The 23978-nt window shown below is 41.8% G+C and overlaps 1 protein-coding gene across 1 annotated transcript; it reads left to right on the forward strand.

Moving 5' to 3' along the window:
• Positions 1 to 615: 615 nt before the first annotated feature.
• On the forward strand, positions 616 to 13355 carry Nek2 (NIMA related kinase 2). Its single transcript, XM_076831634.1, has 8 exons — positions 616 to 819; positions 1658 to 1875; positions 2260 to 2500; positions 5658 to 5740; positions 6665 to 6791; positions 7802 to 8021; positions 9402 to 9527; positions 12516 to 13355. The coding sequence occupies exons 1-8, from the start codon at positions 724 to 726 to the stop codon at positions 12740 to 12742; spliced, it is 1338 nt and encodes a 445-aa protein (XP_076687749.1). The 5' UTR covers positions 616 to 723; the 3' UTR covers positions 12743 to 13355.
• The last annotated feature ends 10623 nt before the right edge of the window (positions 13356 to 23978 follow it).

Consider the following 23978-nt stretch of genomic DNA (forward strand, 5'->3'; position numbering starts at 1 on the left):
CTCTTCTTGGCTGTTGGACCTGAAGCGATTGATTAAACCTTTCTGTGCCTCCATTTCCTCATGGGAAATAGTAATAACATTAATTTCTTCTTTATAGCTTTGAGTTGATGAATACATAATAAAGATGTAGTGTTTAGTACAGCCCTGATAGCATAGTAAACACTGGTCCATGCATCCTTCGGTGAGGGATTCTAAGTTTTCACCTATACTTATCTCAGTTTCAGGGTTCCGGAACTTGCTAGAGGTGAGCGTTGTGCAGAGGAAGGCAGATAGAGCGAGCTGTCAGAATGGAAAAGTCCGAAGGTAGTTGGATCTGGTGGTGTGCAACGGGGGCTGAGAGGCCCTCGGACCTCAGTTAGCTCGGCGACCTCAACAAGGGACAGAACTGTCCAAGGCCCCCAGCGGCGATTGCTTTTCTTTTCCTGGACTCCCGCTTTGGCTTAGCTCCGCCCTCTTCTCCCAGAGGTTGAAGGCCGGACACCGACGCCGACGCGGTTGCTTAGCGACACCCTTTTCCCAAGATGCCTAGGGTGTTGTTTTTCTTAGCCAATCAGAGAGGCGAAGATACCTCCTTGTCTGCCAATAGGTTGCGAGGCCCGGGCTGGCGACGGTTAAACGCTGCCCGCGGCCTGGGTGGCGGGTCGGTGCCCTTTCCGGGACTCTGGGCTGCCGTGGCTGTGGCGCGACGTGCCGGGTCAGCGCGAGTCCGGCGGCGGCCCGGCCATGCCGTCCCGGGTGGAGGACTACGAAGTGCTGTACACCATCGGCACGGGCTCCTATGGCCGCTGCCAAAAGATCCGGAGGAAGAGCGACGGCAAGGTGAGCGCCGGGCCCCGACGTGTCCCGGCTCCCGCTGAGGTTTCGGTAGCCCGGGGCGAGGGCCCTGCGCGGAGGAACCGACGGGCCTCTGGTGGTGGGTGCCGGAAAGTCTCGGCGGCCTCCCCGGGGTCTGCGATTGACAGATTGACAGCTTGTCCTGGATCGTTCAAGAGATGGGAGGCTGCGTCTTTTCTTTTATATAATACATATTTCCGTTTTTGTTCGTTATTTTCTGTCCCTTTTCCTCCCTTTCTCCAGCTTTGGCTTGCCCCGGGTTTTCCGTCGGTGGCAGCTAACTCAGTCCTGAGCTATTCTTAGAGCCGAGAGTAGGACCCCAGTGCCATGGAGGGGCAGGACCACCAGGCCTGAAGCTTTGTATCTGCAGTCAGAACTCATTTAAAACACCCATCAGTCCGGTTAGCAGACTCCTCTTTCCCCATGCGTTTAGGTAGAGCTTGTGCAGAAAGAAACACTGGAGAGGAAGCTGCCTGACCGATTGGAATAGACAGGGACTTTGGACACCCCTCCCCTGACTGTGACCAAAGTACTTTTTGGCCAATTTCCTATTAAGCAACTGTGAGTAAGGGGTTGGGGGAGTCCTCTTGTGCCTCATCCGCCTCCCTCCCCCTATAGCATCATTTACTGCTTAAAAAGTAGAGGAAGATTATGGCAATAAACTCTGGGCTCATGAAGTTTATTTAACTACATAACATGATCATGACTTTGTATTGTGGAATATGTTTAAAAAGAAGGCAATTTTTTTTTAGTTTTTGGAACTTCCATTCTTTGTTTTGAGCATAACAAGTTCATTCATACTTCGGACATTTTCTTATTTCAGATATTAGTTTGGAAAGAACTTGACTATGGCTCTATGACAGAAGCTGAGAAACAGATGCTTGTTTCTGAAGTGAATTTGCTTCGTGAACTGAAACATCCAAACATTGTCCGCTATTACGATCGAATTATTGACAGAACCAATACAACGCTGTACATTGTAATGGAATATTGTGAAGGAGGGGACCTGGCTAGTGTAATTACAAAGGGAACCAAGGAAAGGTAATTATAATCTTCCATTTTTTAAATGTCAGCTCTGCCATTTATTGCCTATATAATCATTTTAAAATTCTTTTTTTCCCCATAAATATAAATAATAGTGGGAAATATAATGTTAGATGTAAGCTGAAAAGGGGTCTAGTTTTGTTGCTGTTAAGAATCTTATGTTAGGATCAGGGGCAAAGTACTTAGTAACATAGAAGAGTCTTCTTGTATTTGGAGGGTCCATGGTACTTTAGAAAAATCACTGGTGAATCAATACCCATATTTGGCATCAAGTAATTATTTCCCTATTCGTATACAGGAAAAACTAGATAATTCACCTCATTCCTTATTTGTAATGATTTTACTCAGACATTATATGCCGTAAAAATGTTTTGGTTTCAGACAATACTTAGATGAAGATTTTGTTCTTCGAGTGATGGCTCAGTTGACTCTAGCCCTGAAGGAGTGTCACAGACGAAGTGATGGTGGTCATACTGTGCTGCATCGGGATCTGAAACCAGCCAATGTTTTCCTGGATGGCAAGCAAAACGTCAAACTTGGAGATTTTGGGCTAGCTAGAATATTAAACCATGATACGAGTTTTGCAAAAACATTTGTTGGTACACCTTATTACATGTCTCCTGTAAGTATTTCAGAATTTAGATGCTTTTTAACTCCTTAATGCTAAGCATTCAAATGCAAGGTTTATTGTTGTTGGTTTCTTTGTATTTAGCCAAGAACTAATAATACTGTTTCATTTTAAGTTTCAAACGAACCACCTGACCCTTATATTCCTCTGTATCAGCAATTCAATTTTTCTTGAATTCAGTTTTTATTGAACTATTACCAAGTTCAAAGCTCTGGAATTAACAAAGATGAAATGGGTTTTGTCTCCACCTTCAAGAGCAACAGTGCTTTCCAAAGCATGGGTCCTGGGCACACCTACATCATACTCACTCGGAGGTTTTGTTAGTCCTGGGTCCTGAGTTCATACCCAGTGAATACGGATCTCTGGGAAGGTCCTTGGACACTGTATTTTATCTCTAGTTGGATTCTTGTACTTGGATATATGGCACTCACAAAGCTCACATATTTCAGATAACATGTTTTTACAATGTTAATTTAAAAAATTTTTTTTCTTATTACCTTTTCCTGAAATTCATTTATAGAAAGTCTATCACTTTACTTTATCCATTGTCTCTGTTGATGGATATTTTGTTTCCAAAGGAGCACTGTATGCATAACCTTGTATGTATTATCTTTCTTCCTTTTTGATTATTTCCTTGGAGTGTTTGTGGCTGTCATTAGATATTATCTGATGGCTTTTATTTATTTTCCCTATTTTTTTATTGGTGCATCACAGATGTACATAATGGTGGGATTTGTTGTTACATATTCATATAACATAACAATAAGCTTTAGCTAATATCGTTCCCCAGTATTTCCCCTTTCCTTCCCTCCTGCCTCCCCCTTGTCCCTTTCTTCTACAATGCTGTTCTCCCTTTGATTTTCATGATGGTCTGATGGCTTTTAAAGAACCATAAATCAATAAGGAACAGCATCAATATATTAATATATGAAACCTGAGTAGATATTGATGAAAAGAGTTTTTTTTTTTTCCATTGTTTTATTAGCTTACAAACATTTCTGGAATTTTCCAATATTTTATAAATTATGCTAACATCTGATTGCAGTATAAAACTGCAAGTTTATGTTTTTTTTTTTTTTTTTTTTTTTTAATTAAGATCAGACATGGCCAGAACAGTGCCATTTTCTCACTGTATCAAATTCCAAATTGAAAGGCTTTAACATAAAGGAAGATTAGGTTAAAGAAGAACCAAAAATGGTTCTTGGAAAATTTGAAACCTATGCAATTCTTTGTTCCCTTTTTTTCCTGCCCTTGTAATTAGATCAGTTTGGTTCCCCTAAGTCATTAATTGTCAAGGAGTGGTATCAGACCTCACCAGTGGGTTTTAAAACACTAATCGGCCTCCTGGAGATTTTGGTACTTGCCCTCAGTCCCTCTGTTGAGAATAAGAGCTATGGTAGACGATTGTTACTGTAGGCATAGAAGAAGGGCAAACAATTAAAATAGGTAATGAGAATATTAGTGATTGCTTTGACTTATACAGTGGATTAAGGAAAAATATATAAATGAATAATTCAGTTAACTATTTATGTACACACTTAAATGGGTGCTAAATAATATGTTTTAGTTATTCTGGAATTTTCTCTGTTTCTTTTAAAATGAAGTTTGTGACTGGACACGGTGGCACTTTTAATCCCAGCTACTCAGGAGGCTAAGGCAGGGGGATTAGAGATTAGAGACCATGTTGGGCAACTTGGTGAGATCCTGTCTCAAAATAAAAAATAAGGGGTTAGGGTTGTGGCTCAGTGGTAGAATGCTTGCTTAGCATGTGTGAGACACTGGGTTCTATTCTCAGCATTGCTTATAAATAAATAAAAGGGGCTGGGGATGTGGCTCATATGGTAGCGCGCTCGCCTGGCATGCGTGTGGCCCGGGTTCGATCCTCAGCACCACATACAAACAAAGATGTTGTGTCCGCTGAAAACTAAAAAATAAATAATAAAATTCTCTCTCTCTCTCTTTAAAATAAATAAATAAATAAATAAATAAATAAAGGTCCACGAACAACTAATAATAAATAAATAAATAAATAAATAAATAAATAAAAGGGACTGGAGAGGTTGGTAGCTCAGTGGTAGAGAGTGCCCCTGGATTCATTTTCCAGCACTGTAATCAATCATTCAATAAAATAAAATGAGATTTCTAATTAGACTCAATGGTACACACCTATAATCCTAGCTACTCAGGAGGCTGAGGTAAGATGATTTGGGGGGGCCTTGGAGTTTGAGTTTAGCTTGAACAACCTAACAAAACCCTTTCTCTCAAAAAAATAGAGTTTCTAGATTATGAATGCCTCGAGGGTAGAGATCTTTTATATTCAGTTTTGAATGGTTAATATCTATCCAACAGTAAACATTTTCACTTGTGAATGAAAAATAAGGGAATGAATTATATATGACAAAGTATATTGGGACAAGATTGTTGTTCTTTTCCCCTTATAAATTTTGCTTTTTTGGTGTCAGGGCCCTTACATGCTAGGCAAGCACTCTGCCATTGAGCCACATCCCTAGCCTTTCCATTATAAATTTGAGGATAAAGTATATACTTTTGTTATTGTCTCATAAAGTGAATTAGTCTTTTGTATTTGAAGTTCTTGCTATAAATAAAATATTTATAACATTTTTCTCCCCCCTCTTTCTTTTTTTTTTTTTTTTAATATTTTATTTCTTAGTTTTTGGCAGACACAACATCTTTGTTTGTATGTGGTGCTGAGGATCGAACCTGGGCCGCACGCATGCCAGACGGACGCGCTACCACTTGAGCCACATCCCCAGCCCCTCCCCCCTCTTTCTTAAGTAAATACTACCAAGCTTTGAGTTTCTGTTTTCTACTCAGGTATAATTTTTTTAAAAGTTTTATAAAATTTTAAAAACCAAATAAACTTTTTTTTTTTTTTTTTGTACAGGGGATTGAACCCAAGGGTGCTTAACTACTGAGCCACATCCTCATCCCTTTTAAAAAAGTATTTTATTTAGAGACAGAGTCTCACTGAGTTGCTTAGGGCCTTGCTAAGTTGCTGAGGCTGGCTTTGAATTCTTGATCTTCCCACTTCAGCCTTCTGAGCCACTGGGATTACAGTCGTGCATGTGCCACCATGCCTGGCCAACAAGATGAACTTTTATTTAACTTTCTTACCTTTTCCCCCTTCTAGGAACAAATGAATCGCATGTCCTATAATGAGAAATCAGATATATGGTCACTGGGTTGTTTGCTGTATGAATTGTGTGCATTAATGTAAGTATAATAAAGTCAGATTCCTAGTCTAAGGTTTACACTGTCACCTTTCATTGGGTCCAGCTTTTTGAGCATCTATGCTAATTAAAACATATTCACATCTGAAGAACTATCAAATTCTTTTAGTAAAGTAGATAAACAATTAAAAAAAAGATGTCATCCATGAAGCTGGGTTCTGACTTCTTTTTTAAATTTTTTTTTCTTAGTTGTAGATGGACACAATACCTTTATTTATTTATTTATTTTTAAGGCTCGAACCCAGTGCCTCACACGTGTGAGGCAAGCCCTCTACCGCTGAGCCACAACTGCAGCCTCTGGGTCCTGACTTATTAAAGGGTCTTGACTGTTAGATGCTTTCTTGTTAGACTGATGCTTATTCAAGGTCAGGCAGATAATGTAAAGCTATTACAAGGACAGGGAAGAAATAAAACAGATCAAAGGGATAGGTCTGGGGATTTGGAGGATAGGAAAGAGGTCCAGTTCTTTTCCTTTTTTTTCCTTTTAAACTATTCTATAGCACAGTGGTTCTTTTACAGGGTTTGTGGGGAAGCAGTTTTTGTCCCCCATGGAACATTTGGCAATATCTAGACATTTTTGGTTGTCACAACTAGAATGTACTAGTGGATAGAGAGAGGCCAGGGATACCACAAAATATCCTACAAAGCACAGGATAACCCCCCACCCCACCCCGCCAGCATGACTTAACAACCCAAGGGGTCAATAGTATGAAAGTAGTACTATTAAAGTTAGCTATAGAAGGAAGTCCCAGAAGTAAAAAGAAATACAATTGGTGTTTATGTTTTTGATTCAGTTACTATTATCTATTTTCATTTAAAATTTTTTCTTTCTTCTTTATGTCCTTCTTTTCTTTCTCTTCCTTCCTTCCTTTCCATCATTCATTTTTACTTATATTTTTTACCCCAGGCCTCCATTTACTGCTTTCAACCAAAAAGAACTAGCCGGGAAGATCAGAGAAGGCAAATTCAGGAGAATTCCATATCGTTATTCTGATGAATTGAATGACATTATTACGAGGATGTTAAATTTAAAGGTAAAGGCTATAAGATTTTATATCATCTGATTTTATCTTTCAATTGAAATTTGGAGTATATATTCTCTCTTATAAAGCGATGGAGACTAAAGAAAATATTTCCTTAGCTAAATATACTCTGTTAACACAAGTGAAAACATGTAAATCTGGCATATTGCAGGTCCTTGCCAGCCTACCTTTTGTGCTTGCTTTCTTTTTCCTCCACTCTCTTCCATGCTAACAGATGGTCGGTGGTGAGGAAAGATTACAGAAAGGATCCAAATCCTCAGTTCCCCTGGTTGTTGTCTACTTCAAAGTAACAGGTAGTCAGGGAAGGAGCCAGAAATAAGTAGAGTAGAAGAAGAAGAACTTGAATAAAGAGATTTTGTGGAAAAACTCTGGCAGTGGGATGGTGAAAGATATGTTCTGAGACAAGGTTAATGTGAGAGTGGAAGGGAAATGCTGTAACAGGGATACAGAGGAAGTAGCAGGTGAAGGTTGGTGGGAAGGATCCTGTTACCTGTGGTTTAGACACTCAAAGGTGGTGCTTCTTCTACAGCAGACCCAGCTGTGCTGTCAAGCACCAGCACCAGTTGTACCAAAGGGACTGAGCCTTCTTACAAAGGGGGAGGGTAAAAGGGGAATAAGTTAAAATCTGCGTTACCTTATGGACTCAGAACTTCAAGACCAGTGAACTTATTTTTTCAGATGTTTAAGACCTATTTCTGTAGCTGGGCACAGTGGCTTGAGAGACTGAGGCAGGAGGATCACAAGTTCAAAGCCAGACTCGGCAACTTAGTGAGACCCTAAGCAACTTAAGACCTATCTCAAAATAAAAAATAAAAATGGGCTAGAGATTTGGTTCAGTTGTTAAGTACCTGTGGGTTCAATTCCTGGTTAAAAAAAAAAAAAAAAAAGACCTGTCTCTTTGAACAATCTTCTCTTTTGCCTTGGAAATATTTACCCTTTTAATGTAACTACTTTCTGAGGAAAAATATTCTGTTATGCAGTCATTGAGTATTTTTCCCTAGGATTACCATCGACCTTCTGTGGAAGAAATTCTTGAGAACCCTTTGATAGCAGACTTGGTTGCTGAAGAACAAAGAAGACATCTTGAAAGGAGAGGGCGACGATTAGGAGAGCCTGAAAAGTCACAGGAGTCTACTCCTGTCCTGAGTGAGCTGAAACTAAAAGAAATACAGTTACAGGAGCGAGAGCGAGCCCTCAAAGCCAGAGAGGAAAGGCTGGAGCGTAAGTCCACGTGGTGTGGGAGGAGCAGAGAGGCGCTATGAGTGGGTTGCTCTGATGTGTGTACATAACACAATAGTTTATATGTATAGGTCCTCCTAGAACCTTCTATCAACCAGAACATTTAACTAAATAACCAAGCTTGCTGACGCTTTCATGTTGGACTTCTTTCTTTGGAGTCAGTTGTTAGTCATATATTCTTGGGTATTAACTGGGTTGGGCCTAACACAATAGTCATTGCACTTTATTGTGGAATTACTTATTTCTTTTTCATCTTTGCTACCCTAAGGTTTGTTCCATTGTAAAGGAAGGTCTTACAATGTGCTGCCTTCTGTCATAAAACGGTCTAAAATGCGACAGTATTAGACTGGTATGTTTAGGCAATTCTGTGGAGAATATAGGTGCAAGATATTCTAGAATTATAAATATTACTGTGATGAGTATTAATATCAATGAAATTAGTATTAACTGATTTGATGCTAATTAGTTTTTGAGGTTGGAAGTCTGTCTATTCCACTAAGATGAAAGTTACTACCAGCGTCTTAGAATCATACCAGGTAACAATAGCAATGAGAATCTCCATTTTAACATTCAGAGACAGGGATGGAGCTATATGTGTCAGGGATGGAGCTATGTGTGTCTCCTGCCATTCTAATGACACCCCTAATTTCATTTCTGTGGCCTTATGCCCTATGCAGACTTCAAATGTTTTTCTATTTAAATATGCTTATCAAGCATTCAGTGTGTTCATTAATGTTTTGCTTCCTAATGATAAAAACATTGTATAGTGCTGTGAGATATGCTCACTGTATAGGGATAGCTTGTGCTTATCTGGAGACTTTTTATTGACTCTCTTGTCAAAAGAACTCTTTAAACACACACACACACACACACACACACACACACACACACCTCTTTCTCTGAAATCTGGGCCATGAATGAAAGTAGGCTTTGTTTCTAACCTAAAGAGTCACCCCTTAACTCAGTTATTTTTTTCCCCTTCCATTTTGGTGCTACTGCTGAACCAGAAGAAAGAGATTTTGTGCTATAAGACCAGGGAATGCCCTGGAAACTAGCTGTTGCCTGTTTACCTTGGAGAGCAGAGATGGCTCCCACACAACATGACCAAGTAAAAACTAACTTTGTATTTGTACTTAAACAAGTTCCTAACAAGAAAACGTGCAATAGCTTATGACTTACTATTACACTAAATTAAAAATGCAGGATCTGGTTGATTAGGTTAAGAAACCAGTAAGAAACCTTTCACAAAACATTACTCTGCCGTGGTCAGGCATGCTAATAGAATGATAAGAAAAGATTACCAAATGTAAATTGTTTTATAGCCAAAGCTCTTTGTTCATTTTTCCTATTACATTTTTAAAGAGAAGGAACGTGAACTTTGTGTTCGGGAGAGACTAGCAGAGGACAAACTGGCTAGAGCAGAAAATCTGGTGAAGAACTACAGCTTGCTGAAGGAGCAGAAGTTCCTCTCTCTGGCGAGTACTCCAGGTATGAGAGTCAGCTCGGTGTGCAGAAGTTGGTGCTACAAATGAAGATGTGCACATCAGTGATACCCTCAAGGTGGCCTTGGTAGCTGTTTTTCATTTTACAAAGTCTCAAATCTTAAAAGATATATTTCACTGAATATATGTGCTTCAATGGAAATAAAATTCTATTATAGTTAGTGATTTATTTACTGGGTTCATAGACCTGAGGCAGTGAGTCATATGCTTTCATCTTCAATTTTATTTACCTTATTAAACTACATGTTTAGTATTTGATATTCATTTTTTAGAATGAAGATATTTTTACAACAGTATGTTTTAAATTTTTCTTTGGTTGTATTATCAAAACCCTATTTCTATTTTCAAGCAAAAACCCTAACACTTTAATACTGCCACACCTCAACCATAGAGTGTGGCTTAAAAGACATAGAAGTCAAGTGCAGAATTGACCATGACTTTTGAATCCTTGCTTTAGACCCTTTCAAATTGAGACATGTATTTGTTGAAATATGGTTAATGTGTGCACAGCTGTGCGAGCCACCCCGCTTCAGAGCTTGGGTGCAGACAGCCTGCTCACTGCGCTGCCTTCATGTAGCGTTGTCCCTGCTGTGTCCTCGTGATGATTGACTACACCAACAGATCCTCTCACTTGCCTTTTTCCATTTCATTTTTTACGGATCTAATTTAGTCTGCTGTCTAGAATTTTGGAAAATGCAAAATGCTAAACGTCTTTTCTTTTAATTTCTTTATGACACAAATTATGTATTCAAAGTTTTGTGTTGGTTTTAAAAATTTAGCATCTGCATGTTCAATGAAACTTCATCAGAGTTCTTATGACTCCCTTATTCCATGTAGAATAGCATGCATATATGAAGGCTGCCATTTGCATCTTTAATAATTTGGGAGAGAATCAGATCAGTTTGGTGTGACAGCATTTTGTAAATGAGGCAAATAAAAAACCTGCTTAAGTTAGTCTGATGATTGCAATAACTTTATAGTGACTAAGTGATAGATAAACTCTTGATAGAAGTAAATGAAATAGATTATATGAAATATAGGCTTTATCCCTTAAAATGTTTCTTTTTTCTAACTATACTCATTTCACAGTATGCAGCTGCATCTTTGCTAAAGCTATCCCTTGTTTAATAAAATACTCATTTTTTTCTATTGAACAAAATAGTATTCTTTTTTTTAAATATTCTCTTGTAAACCATATGTTGATTTACAAATGTGTAAGTATTTGTGGTTATAACAGGTGGATACACATGCTTATCATCCCAACTGCTGGCCTGTAATCTCAGCCACCTGGGAGGCTGAGGTACAAGCAAAGATTGCAAGTTCGAGGCCAGCCAAGGCAACTTAGTGAAACTGTCTCAGAATTTAAAAAGGACTGAGAATGTAGCTCAGTGGTAGGGCTCCTCTAAGTTCAATCTCCAGTACTTAAAAAAAAAAAAATTTTTTTTTTGAGCCCATGGAGTTAAAGTCTGAAAGCAATTCATTTGCTTTGAAGTAGAAACAATACATGGAGGAAGTCAGGGGACTGGGGAAGGAAGGGCTCTGTGTGGCAACCTTTCTGTCTCTTTTTTATCCAGACAACTCTGTGGCTTCTTTCTTCCTCACCTTTGTCCTGTTTTTTGCTCAGCATTCACCTGAAGTTTTCTCTCAATATTGCCGCCACCACCCAGCAGGCCATGTTGGTATTATCTTCCTTATAGCACATGCTTCGGCCCCATCTGCACTTGTTTGTTTGTTTGTTTATCATCTGTCTCCTCCTACTAGAATAGGGCCTTTGTTTGGTTCACAATGGCCCATACTATGAACTCAGTAAATATTTAAACATATTTCCTTTAAGTGACTACAAAGGAGAAATAAGAAGCCTCTAGAATTGAAACCTGCAAGCCTCTAATCCCCAGCAAATTCTGTCAGTGGTTAATAGTGTTACTTCTCTAAGTAAATACGATTATTTTTCCATATGAAAAGTACGGTTTGCATTTTTTAGTGCACCATTACTTGATTTACCTTGTCCATACAGCATTTTAGTTTTTTTTTTTAAACAAATTTCTGGGTAGTTAATCTACTTTGAACTACACACTTGACCCAAACTGCAGGTTTCCCCACAAGCAACAGTCTCTGCTTCTGTGCTTTTCTGAAAGTAAGGTGTCCTACACAGAATGGCACTGGTTTTCCAGAGCAGAGATAAAAATACTGATTTCCAGAAGTATTATACTGTGCCCATCATCCCCAAAGGTTTTAACCCTAAGAGGAAAGTTGACTGTTGTGGGAATAAAACAGGCTGGAGCTTAGCTTGGTGGTAGAGTACTTGCCTGGCACGCACTGTATTCCTAGCACTGCAAAATGAATGAATGAATGAAACGTTTGTTCCTTACGTTTGGTTTGTTTTTAGTCATATAGATTAAAAGGCTAATTGGTACTGGGAGTGATGGCATACCTGAAATCCCAGCTACTCAGGAGGCTGAGGCAGGAGGACAGCAAGTTCAAGGCTAGCCTGGACAACCTAGTGAGACCATGTCTCAAAAAGGGAATGTAGCTCAATTGTAGAGTGTCCCTGGGTTTGATCCCAGTACCAGGGAAAAACAGCAGCAACAAAAAAAAAAGACTGGCTTGTTTCTGTCCATGCCCTTAACCTTTTATCCCAGAGAAAATCAGACAGGTACCCACATTCAAATGTGAGTCAGAACAGTAAATTTTATTTATTTATTTATTTATTTATTTTTTGGATACTGGGGATTGGACTCAGGGGCACTCACTCAACCACTGAGCCACACCCTCAGCCCTATTTTGTATTTTTATTCAGAGACATGGTCTCTCACTGAGTTGCTTAGCACCTTAACGTTGCTGAGGCTGGCTTTGAACTCACACTCCTCCTGCCTCAGCCTCCTGAGAGTAAATATTTTTTGAAAATTATGATACATGTATAGGAGTTGAACTCCTATTCAAGTAACTCAAACCTGTTTTCTTTTCCTTTCTAAAGAACTTCTTGACTTCCCATCCTCAATAATTAAGAAGAAAGTTCATTTCAGTGGAGAAAGTAAAGAGAACATCATGAGAAGTGAGAATTCGGAGAGTCAGCTCACCTCCAAATCCAAGTGCAAGGATCTGAAGAAAAGGCTTCATGCTGCCCAGCTGCGGGCTCAAGCTCTGTCAGATATTGAAAAAAATTACCAACTAAAAAGCAGACAGATCCTGGGCATGCGCTAACCTGGCAGAGAGACAGAGCTGTGTGCAGTACTTAATAGAGCCAACCCTTTAAAGATTGATATTCAACTGCTGTAGCTTGATATACTTGGTTCCATGAGCCACGCCTTTTTGTATAGTAAGCATGGTATTTTGGGATTAATATTGCTGTTTTTCAGCAACAATTGTATAAGATGTCTATGTCTTTTTTTTTTTTTTTTTCTCTTAGGAACAACTTTATAGAAATGATACTTTCTTGGTTGGGCTTTTAATCCTGTGTGTGATTACTTCTAGGAGTATGAGATATGACCTTTGAGATCTTGGGGAAAACAATAATGTTAAGGGGGAAAAAAGGTCTTTACTCAGGAATAGTAGTTATTAAGAAGTTTTAAATTTAAAGTCTGAGGTTTTGAACGTTCTTGAACTTGGAAAAAGAGATTGAATATAAATTGGTCACTAATATCAAGACATCTTGTATATAAACATTCCATGTGGTGTAAATCTATTGTCTATGGAAATTCATCACTGTGATGTCTGCAATCTTTTATTCCTTTTTATTCTATTTAATAACATATGAGCTGACTGTTGTTTGTCCACCTCTATCCCACTAATAAAACAATTCTTTAGTTTTCTTACATTTATGTCTCTTGTATTTGTTGATCTCAGTTGGAAGGGTATGAGTTTATGATGATAGTTTTGTAAGGTAGGAAAGAGAATATGGATCTTTTATTCAAGGGAGCTACTCTAGAACCTTAACACCCATCTTGTTAGTCCATAGAAGCTAGCAGTTTTAAAGTGGGTGATTCTGTTCCCTGCGGGGACATTGGCAACATCTGGAGACCTTTTTGATAATCATGACTCAGGTGGCTTATGTCCAGTGGGTAGGGTCCAGTGATACCACTCAACATTCTACAGTGCACAGGACAATTTCTGACAGCAGAATGCCAACAGTACCACTCATGAGAAACCTGACCTGTGTAAAAAATTGCTGGGATATACCTCCCACCCTTGAAGGAAACTAATTTGGATTTTAATGAATTTTTTTAAGTTTGACTTTTAATATGAATTAGCAGTCTTTGCTGTACCTGTCACATTTTTTTTTTTTCCTGGCAATGCTAATCCTTTTGGTGTATAATGAAATAAGATGAAGTCATCAAGAGGTAATAATAGAACAACAACAAAAAAAAGTTTGGACAAGCAAGAAAGCAAAAATAAAACAAAATCACCCACACAAATAATTATAATAGTAGACAAGAGAAAATAGCTTCTTTTATATGTAGGTTTATTATATAGTTGGTATCATCATTCCATCAATGACAAGTGACACTAGCCAAACACAGTCGGAAACTGATTATTATGCCTTTGTGTTATATCCAGAGATTATCCTAACAGGATCATTTTGACATAAATGTTGTGTATACTTCTGGCCAGCTATATAATTTGCAAGTCCTACTCCAAAGTGAAAATTGGGGCTTTTGTTCAAAACATGGGATACAAGTTATCATTAAAGGTGCATACAAAGCTTTTCCCTTTCTTCTGAGGTCTCTCTGCTTAAGGTGGTATTGTTTGCTGTTCAATGTTCTAAGAAGCATTAAAAGCAAACAACATGAAATTTGTCATTCTTCTTTATTTGGTGCGATGGCAGATTTAAGTATAAATGTGAGAGCATTTAACTTGTGGAATCACTGGGATTATCCAATTCATACTTTGTGCTTGTCCTTGGAGGGTGTCTTGAGCCAACCAGAAGGGGCACAATGCCAGGTCTGGAGAAGTCTAGCCAGGCATCTACCTTTCCCACAGGCCTACTACCCCAACCCATGGCAGATAGGATCTCTGAGTCAGGGTACTCTTGTCAAGACATGGCCACTGGCTAGCTGCTTGTCAGACATGTCATGGGGCTGCTCATGGACACCTGCTGCCATGCCCTGGGACCCAGATGTCCAGTCCAGAACTTTTCTTTGCCTGTGCCCAGGCCCCTGCTGAAAGGCAGTGGTTGTGGGGTATGGGTGAAAGGAGTTTGGATGGGTCTCTAAGAACAATCCTGGGGAGTCTAGAGAAGTAGTAGGAAGTAGCACCATATGTGAGCTGAGGCTCTATGCCTGCACACATGTTCCATTGTTTATTAGATTTTCTTACAGAACACATAATTAAGAACTTCAAGCTGGGTGTGCAGTGGTGCATGCATGTAATCCAAGTGGCTCACAGAGGTTGAGGCAGGAGGATCATGAATTCAAAGCCAGCCTCAGTAACTTAGTCAGGCCCTAAACAACTCAGTGAGACCCTGTCTCTAAATAATAATAATAATAATAATAATAATAATAATAATAATAATAATAATAAAAGGCTGGGGATGTGACTCAGTGGTTAAATGTCCCTGAGTTCAAAACCCTGTACCAAACAAAAAACTTTGAGATAGCCTGGTGTGTTAGTGAACACCTATAATCCCAGCTGCCCAGGGAGCCGGGGCAGGATAATTGCAAGTTCAAGGCCAGCCTCAGCAATTTAGGGAAACTCTCTCTCAAAAAAGAACTGGGAATGTAGCTTAGTAGTAGAGCACCCATAGGTTCAATTCCCAGTATTCTCTCTGTCTCCTGTCTCTCCCTCTGTCTCTCTCTCTTACACACACACAACCATAGTCATTAGACCCCACGTTCTGGGTTCTTCGGCAGGCGGGGTCCTCCTATGTGTGCAGCTATATGAATGTACTGGTTAGTTGTCCATGAAACCTATCCTTTCTTTAGGAAATAACTTTCCTATCTTAAAATAAGTTTTAATTTTGAAATTCATGGCATGCTGAATAGCTTCTCTAATCTTCTCCATCTCATTTAATTCAACAACAAACAACTATTAAGTACCTACTATGAATCAGCACTGTTTAAAGTGCTGAAGACAGAGCAATGGAGAGACACAAAATCCCTGCCCTTGTTATTGCCCATTCAAATGGGGCAAGACAATAAACAATGAGGGCTAGTGGTAGGTGCTACTGAGCAGAATGAAGCAGGAAGAAGGGTAGAGAATAAAGCACAGATTGGGAGTCGGGGGTAGCTGGTTGCAATTTTGGAAGAGGTGGGGATTTAGGGTGCAGAAGGAAGAGGAAGAAGCTAACAATAGGAAGTTAGGGTAGAGGAGAAGAGGAAAAAAAGATTTGAGTAGGTAGGAGTGCTGAGTGGAGGAGAGCAAAAGAATAACACTGCAGCGTGTGTGTGAGCATGCGTGAGTCGGGGAGTGTGTGGAGTGAAACTGGAAAAAAGCTATAGGGTAGAGGCTTGGAGACCGAAGAGAGGCATTTTAAATTTTTTTTTATTATTATGCATCCTCTTTCTCCATTCTAATGCCAACAAAACCCCTTCCCTGGGCTGGGGATGTTAACTGTAGCTCAGCAGTAGACTGCTTGTCTAGACTTCGAAAGGATCTGGGTTCCATCCTCAGCATTGCAAAAATGCAATAAACCCTGTTTCTTTTTCCCTGCTGAAGTTGGGAAGTTCTGGGCTAGTGGTTGTGGGTAACAAGGGTATTTCTTTGATGGGGAGTGAAAGGATCCCTTCAACGTCTCTTTCCTAGAACTTTCTAAGATCCAACACCTACTTAACCACTACAGAGCTTACTTGTTTAAACTGTAATGAGTTTAACCAAGCCTGGCCCTTATGGAAAGTCATTGGATTTGAAGATTAATGAGGTGTTCAAGCAGAAAGAAACCGCAAGGCGGCGCTATTGTTCTGTGAGACCAGAAGTCCCAAGCAATTGGTCCTAGAGAGATGGCAAGCCAGACATTGGGTTAATGCTTCCTGCCTTTTATTCCATTCAGTCTCACAATGCCCCTGTGAAACAGGTATTGTTATTTCCAACATTTTACACGGAGAAACTGAGAAACCCGGTGGTCACAGGAAGAGGCACAGGAGCCTTCTGAACTGACTTTTCAGACTCCAAAGTCATGCTCTTAACAATAATGTTTGTTGTTGTTTTCTGTTTTTTATTTTTTGCAGTGCTGGGGATTGAACCTAGGGTCTTTTGCATGCTAGGCAAGTGTCCAACTCCGAGTTTCACGCCCAGCCCCCAAATCATGTTCTTGACACTCACAGCCCTGCCTCCAACCGCCACCAACATTAGCTTTGCCCTCAGACCATGGAGTTTACCATAATGATGGATTAAGGCTTTACCTAGGACAGGCGAATGGCTAAGGAGGGTGGATGCAGAGCCAGCATGGTTAGAACCTTGTGACCCTCAAGACTTGGTGCCAGGAGAGGTGAATGGCAGAGATATGGCTGCTAGGAAGTGTTTTACAGGTGATACCAGTAGGACCCCAGGCCTGAGCCTCTAGGGTGGTGTGTCACCCCTCCTCTTCCTCAGCATTGTCTACCATGTGGCTTTACATTTCCTCAAAGGCCCAGCCCAGCTGCTCAGTACCCTCAGGCCTCCCAGGGCCACCTCCCTCAGGTGTGTCCTCCTAGGAGCATGCTATTTCCAGATGACATTTTCCTTGCAGAACAAAGTTCCTCCTTTTAGGGAAATTGGCTCCCTAAAGACCCAGTGCATGGAAGCTAGAATGAACTTGGGATGAATGTCAAAGATGATACACAGTGGCTGCTTAAGAAAGAATGAAGAGTATTTCTATATAGCAATAATGAATAAGAAAGGATTCTTGTTCATCGTGACTTGGTGGCTATCAAAATAGGGATCCATATGGGATGGATGGGTTTCTCTGTGAGCAGGAGGTTGTGTGGCCCTCTGTGCATGCATGCTGAGGGCTAGTTGGTGGGATATGGGGCTTACTTTACCCCTCCTGCTCCCAGCAGATCTCTCCTTCCCTGAAAGAACAGATGTCAGTCCCTAGGAGCCTCCTACACCAGGAAGTTTGGATTAAACACTATATTCAGAGGAGCCAGCAGGGTTATTCTTGCTAGGTTCCTTTTCTGTATTTCTTTTTCTTTCTGAGGACAGGAGTACTAGGAATCGAACCAGAATCTCAAGCATGCCAGGATCTCAAGCATGGCAAGCTCTCTACCACTGAGCCATATCCCAGCCCCCTTACCTGCATTTCTGACACCACAATAAAAGCTTTGCCCAAGCTACTAAAATCCCAGACTACCAAGGCTGACCCCCACCTGTCTCCCTCATGACCACCCAGCCAAGAAACAAATTCCACTTCCTCTTGCCCACCCTGACTTTCTCTGAAACAAACACACTGGTCATCTTGATTCTGGAATTGTGGTCACACAGTCATAGGAAGTGTTAATAATGGCTGACTTATTTACTACATTTAAAAAATCACTCTTTCAATTATGGTGTGATATCATTGTAAAAAAAAAATTCCAACAATATGGAAATATATATTGTGAAAATTAAAAAGTAAACACTTTCTCCCTCATAATCCCACTTTATACCTCTCTTTCCTGAAGTAGCTGCTAACAGTTTGGTGTTTGGTGTGTGTGTGTGTGTGTGTGTGTGTGTGTGTGTGTGTGCAAGGGAGGGGGAAAGGCTGTGTGTATGAAGATTTGTGTGTATTTTTTTATGTGACTGAGTATGTATATTTAAAACAGGGCTGGGGATGTGGCTCAAGCGGTAGCACGCTCACCTGGCAGGCGCGGGGTGCTGGGTTCGATCCTCAGCACCACATAAAAATAAAGATGTTGTGTCCACCGAAGACTAAAAAATAAATATTAGAAAAATTCTCTCTCTCTCCCTCGCGCCCTCTCTCTCTCTTAAAAAAAAAAAAAAAAAAAAAGAGCACACACTCACAAATGGGATCTTAATATAGATTGCTCTTTAACTTGCTTTATCAGTTAAAACTAATCCTTTCTTGTTGGTACTCAAACATTCTCCTCATTCTTTTTATAGACAGCTGCCTTGTGTCAACCTTTACATTTATCCTGAGTTCATTCCAGGAAGCAGCCTCTCCTTGAGTCTTGGAAGGAACTGGCTGGCCTGGAGCAGCCAACATGGCGGGGAAGATAGCCCCTGCCTCACTCAAGATGGCGGCCGGCCTTGGGGGTAAGGTGAGCACAGGCCTTGAAACACTCCCACAGAGCTGTTCAGCTGCAGCACTGGCCCTACCTCTACCCTTAAGAACCTTGTGGACAATTAACTGGGGAAGTGGGCATCCCGTAAAGAAGACTCCCAGCCAGGGTTTTGCTGCTCCACCGAGCATGCTGGGAAAATCTCTGTGGTGTCCAGTGGAGAGTCTCAGAGCTTGGTACAAATCCAATTCAGATCTCCCTCTGAGCATGGTGCTGGCCTGCATGCCATGGGGACAGCGTCCAAGTTGTTCCTGCTGACTCCAAACTATGAACAGAGTGCTGAGACACTGACTTAGACACCCAGCAGCTGCCCTGTTGGGCTGTTAGTTTAACCTCTCTTGAGTTTTGTCTCCCCACTTGTAAAACAAGGAGAGTAATACGGGAAGAGACTAAGTGGGATAAACTGAAGTCAAGTCCCCCGAACAGTGCCAGTTCTTGCTCACAAATTTATTCCACCTGGCTTTAGGAAGGAATTAAAGTGGCTTTTAAGACACATGGGTTGTAATAAATGCAGATATAAAAAGTAGAGAAGAAGACACCAGGAAAGAGTCCAACATAAGTATGGTACATAATTATATCAAGAACAAGCCTTGCGAGGTGCTGGGGCACACGTCTGTAATCCCAGAGGCTCAGGAGGCTAAAGCAGGAAGATCACAGGTTCAAAGCCAGTCTCAGAAATTTAGGGAGGCCCTAAGCAACTTAGTGAGACCCTATCTTAAAATAAAAAATTTAAAAAGAGCTGGGAATATATGGCTCAGTGGTTTAGTGCCCTGTGTTCAATCCCTGGTACCAAAACAAACAAACAAACAAACAAAAAAACCACTACCACCAACAAAAACAAAAAAAAACCCAACCAGGCCTAGAGGAGGAGCAGAGCAGAGCATCTGAGAGCCTGAGGTGAGTGAGGGAGAAAGCCCCAGAATGTGACATAAGCCAGCACTGCTTCTCAGAGTTTAATACGCACAGGAATCATCTGAGCATCTCGTTAATATGCAAATCTGATTCAGAAGATGGTGGGTGGTGGCCTGAGAATCCACATTTCTAGCAAGCTCCCTGGTGGTGCTGATGCTGCTGGTGGGTGCACTGCTCTCTGGTAGCAATGATGTGGGGAGATCGCTGCCCTTTGGGCCCAATGGATTGTGGGGAAAAGATGGGTTGAGTTTGGGGACACAGGTCACACTTGTGCAATGTCTTTCCTGCTCCAGGCTGAAGTCCCAGAGCTGGGGGTAGGGTGGGACTAAAGGAGTTAAGTTGAATAGAGTGAGGAGAAAGGCAAAAGCAGAGGGTCCTTTGTGTCTGACCCCCACTCAGAACACTCGCATGTGGGAGGGGGTGGGCACAGGGGAGGGCTCTATGCAGAGAGTGCCTGGGTTGACAACCCCAAATCCCTTGGTACCATGTGGTGTAGAAGAGACTGGAAGAGACCAGCTTCCCGCCCATCCTGCAGGGGATTGTAATGAGAATCTGGCTGGGGGCCTACGGCTTCACATGGATCTTAGGCTGAATGAGGGTCGCAGCCATGCTTCAGGGGTTGGCAGAACGTTCAGGAATAGAGGAAGGAGCCACTGAGCTGTCCATACCAAGAGAACAAGCCAGAAGTTACGTTGGCCACAAATGTGCAGCTTAGATCCCAAGAATGGCCAGGGACTGGCTAGGCCAGCCGAGCTCATGGACCAGATAGACAGTCACCTAGAGCTGAGAGCTGTGCAAGGACCAGCCGGAGACACACCCCACCATTCCTGAGCAATGACATAAGGACATCTAGCTTTCCCAAGGCCACATTATTAAGAGGCCTGGGAAGGGTAAAAAGGCTCATTAGAGCTGAACTTTGGATTCACTGAACATTTACCCCAAACCAGTCAATTAATTAGTCTATTAAATATTTCTCTCACTAACCAGGTCGAGATTATGACAATTAGATTTGTTCTAAGAAACAGAAGCCACATCTTTGCTTATCTAGGCAGAGTGTGTACATTCTTTTTAGCAGGCTTAGCAAAGCTAATCTGTAATGCTGCTCAGTGAATAGTTGTCACTGCCACTGAACAGAGCTCATATCCTGGCTGCTTCTTGGTGGATCTGTAGAGACCCAGGAACATGGCACATGACCCCTGGGTAGGGGGACTGGGGATTCAATTGGAGGCATCCTGGGGACGTGCAAATTGAGCAGTGGTCTGGAGAGATGCTCAAATTGGGAGGGTGGGGGAGATAGAGAAAAAGAAAGAGAGAAGAGAGAGAGAGAGAGAGAGAGAGAGAGAGAGAGAGCGAGCGAGCAGGCAGGGGTGGATATGAGCAGAGAGTCATTTAAATAGGGTTGCCCCATGCCCTGGACAGTCTCAATGGTAGAGCACCTGTCTAGTTTGTGTAAGGCCTTGGGTTCCATCTTTAGCATCAAAAAACAAAACAAAACAAGGGTTAAAAAGCATTGGAGAAGGTCTACTTTATTTGTTCAAGAGTCTTACTAAGCTCCTATTGTGCACCTGCCCCCAAGCTAGGAACTGAGAAGTCAAAGACTCTCTCCATGCCCACTCTCCAAGCAGAGGTTGAAAGGACACTGCAGTTTTCCTGCCTTCCAAATGGGGGACCTTATGGGGAGGTGGTTGGGTTACTCTGCTTTCTGTTGCTATAACAAACCCCTGAGCTGGGGATGTGGCTCAAGCGGTAGCGTGCTCGCCTGGCATATGTGCAGCCCGGGTTCGATCCTCAGCACCACATACACAAAGATGTTGTGTCGACCGAAAACTAAAAAATAAAATATTAAAATTCTCTCTCTCTCACTCTCTCTTTAAAAAAAAAGAAAAAAACACCTGAGAGAAATAAACTTATAAGGAAGAAAATTTTATTTTGTTTCACGGTTTCAAGGGTTTCAGTTCACGGATGATTGACCGCGGTTTTATGCCTGTGGCAGCTTGGTACATCATGGTGGGAGCCCATGGCAGAGGAGGCCTGTTTGCCTCATGGCGGCGGCCCGGAAGTTAAAGAGAGAGGAAGGACCAGGGGTCCTGATATCTACTTTGAGGACATGAACCCAATGACCTAACTTTTTTTTTCCAGTAGGACTCACCTCTGAAAGGTTCTACTACCTCCCAATGGTGCCACAGGCTGGGGGCCATCCTTTTAACACATGGGCCTTTGGAGGGCAATTTATATCCTAATCATAGCAGTGGTTCTGAGAGTCAGTTGAAGAAAATGCTTCTGCTAATTCCCCTGTGGCCCTGTCCTGCCCTGTTCCCTGGAGAGTCTGAAGTTGAGGGTGTGGGTGGAAGACCAAAGCAGCACACCCCATCAGATATATCCCGGAGAGACCATCATTTGTATTTGGGAAAGAGGTTCTCAGTGATGTGCTCTTCTACTCTCTTCTCCCAGTCCCACCCCTTCCCCAAACACATGGGCACAAACACACACATGGACATATGCTAGTGGACACATCTAGAGCCCTTGAGTCATGGTGGGGCCTGAGAACAGGTGTCTTTAGATGCTGGAATCTGGAAGGTCTTTGAAGCTCATGTAAAGAATCGGACTTTATTATTACAATTTGTAGAATTTTTTCAGTTGCAAATTCACTTTCATCAAGTGTAGCCTCTCATTTACAGAGAGACTGTGGAGCAGAGAATAGGGCAGTATGTGGTCACAGAGCCAGGGTTCCCCAGGCATCCGATGGCCAATCCCTGCTCCCAATCACTCTGAGGTTCCTGGCCATCCGACTCCAGTACGAGGAAATGATTAATTATTAATGTTTATAACACCCCAGGGACAGGTATCTGTGAACCATAAGCACCCACACTTCTTTCCAATATCCAGCCACTTAATCATGGTTTCAGCCGGGTCAGCATAACCGTGCCATAACCTTAGAAGCGGAGAGTGGTGAACGACTTAGCAGCCATTCCTCGGGGTGAAGGTCAAATTCGCAGGGTGCAGCTGGTGGCAGGAGAGTTGATAAAAATTGCTCTCTAGGAAACCCAGTTGTCTTCACGCAGATCAGAGCTGAGCCTTATTATGGCCCCTTTCTAGGTGTGAGTCACCTCTTACCTTTGTGTTACTTAGCTCAGTTTGCAAGGCATTTTCACAAACATGATCTCAGTCGATCCCCAAACAGTGCTATAGCTGGCCTAGGTGGATATTGTTCTCATGGGGGAAATAAAGATTCAGAGAGGGAAGTGTCTCACCCAGAGCCACACAGACCCAGGGGCTTCTGTCCTCTCGTCTGGCCCTATCCCTCGGTGCTGCTCACCTGGAGGAATCCCAGGGCTGGACCACCATTTTACCTGGGCATTGACTTACAGGCCTTGGTGTGTTTGGGGGCTGTCCGTGATCCCTCTGGACATGTTAGGAATATTTGGAACAGTTTTCTGAGTCCATAGAGGTCATCAGACTTTCACTCTGAACAGGAAGAACAACTGCTTTTAAATCAGTGTCCAGAGTCCTGTTGTGCCACCCCCTATACCTCTGATTTCCTGATGGCGCCTCTTCTTGCTGGGTTCTGGGCTTTGCTGGGCACGGTCAAGGTCAAGGTGGGGACCTTGCTGACCTCAAGGGTTTGGCTGCTCTTGAAACGTTAAGCCAGGAGACATGGATCTGAACAGACCGGGCCTTTGGGCACATAGGTGGCTTCCTTCTGAGGAGGTGACAGATACAACACTGAGGCAGGTTCTGACGCAGCTGTGCCTCTGGATAGTTCTAAGCTCTGCTATAGTCTCATGTGGAACTGTGCCCTTAATTTCTGTTTCTTCACCTGTAAATGAGCAACGGGAATACCTCATTCATAACTTTCTTGTACACTAGTGCTAACAAGTTAGAAAATGTAATGTGAGCAAAACCAAGGAATAGTGTGTAGGAAATGTGCAGTTCTCATCATGAAAATCTATTAAATGACACCGAGGTCATTAACCTCAATGGCAAAATACATCATGCTGAGAACTTTTAGTACTGTAAAATGCCCTGTGCTCAGCTGGGCAGGGTAAAGTGCATGCCTGTAATCCCAGAGGCTGGGGAAGCTGAGACAGGAGGATGGCAAGTTCAAAGCCAGCCTCAGCAATGGCAAAACACTAAGCAATGCAGTGAGACCCTGTCTCTAAATAAAATGCAAAATAGGGCTGGGGATGTGGCTCAGTGGTCGAGTGCCCCTGAGTTCAATTCCCAGTAACCCCCACCTCTCATTGCCATGTGCTGAAATGGCTAAGCTTTATGTAATTCTAACAAAAATATATAAGACATTTTGCTGGCATGGTGGCACATGCCTGTAAGTTCAG

This window comes from Callospermophilus lateralis, chromosome 13 (genome assembly GCF_048772815.1).
Source record: "Callospermophilus lateralis isolate mCalLat2 chromosome 13, mCalLat2.hap1, whole genome shotgun sequence".
Taxonomy (NCBI): domain Eukaryota; kingdom Metazoa; phylum Chordata; class Mammalia; order Rodentia; family Sciuridae; genus Callospermophilus; species Callospermophilus lateralis.

Bases quoted from the DNA above. Each gene is read 5' to 3' on its own strand.
- Nek2 (XM_076831634.1), top strand. From the start codon at position 724: ATGCCGTCCCGGGTGGAGGACTACGAAGTGCTGTACACCATCGGCACG. The intron at 820-1,657 runs GTGAGCGCCGGG...TTCTTATTTCAG, and splicing joins GGAGGAAGAGCGACGGCAAG to ATATTAGTTTGGAAAGAACT. The intron at 6,792-7,801 runs GTAAAGGCTATA...ATTTTTCCCTAG, and splicing joins CGAGGATGTTAAATTTAAAG to GATTACCATCGACCTTCTGT.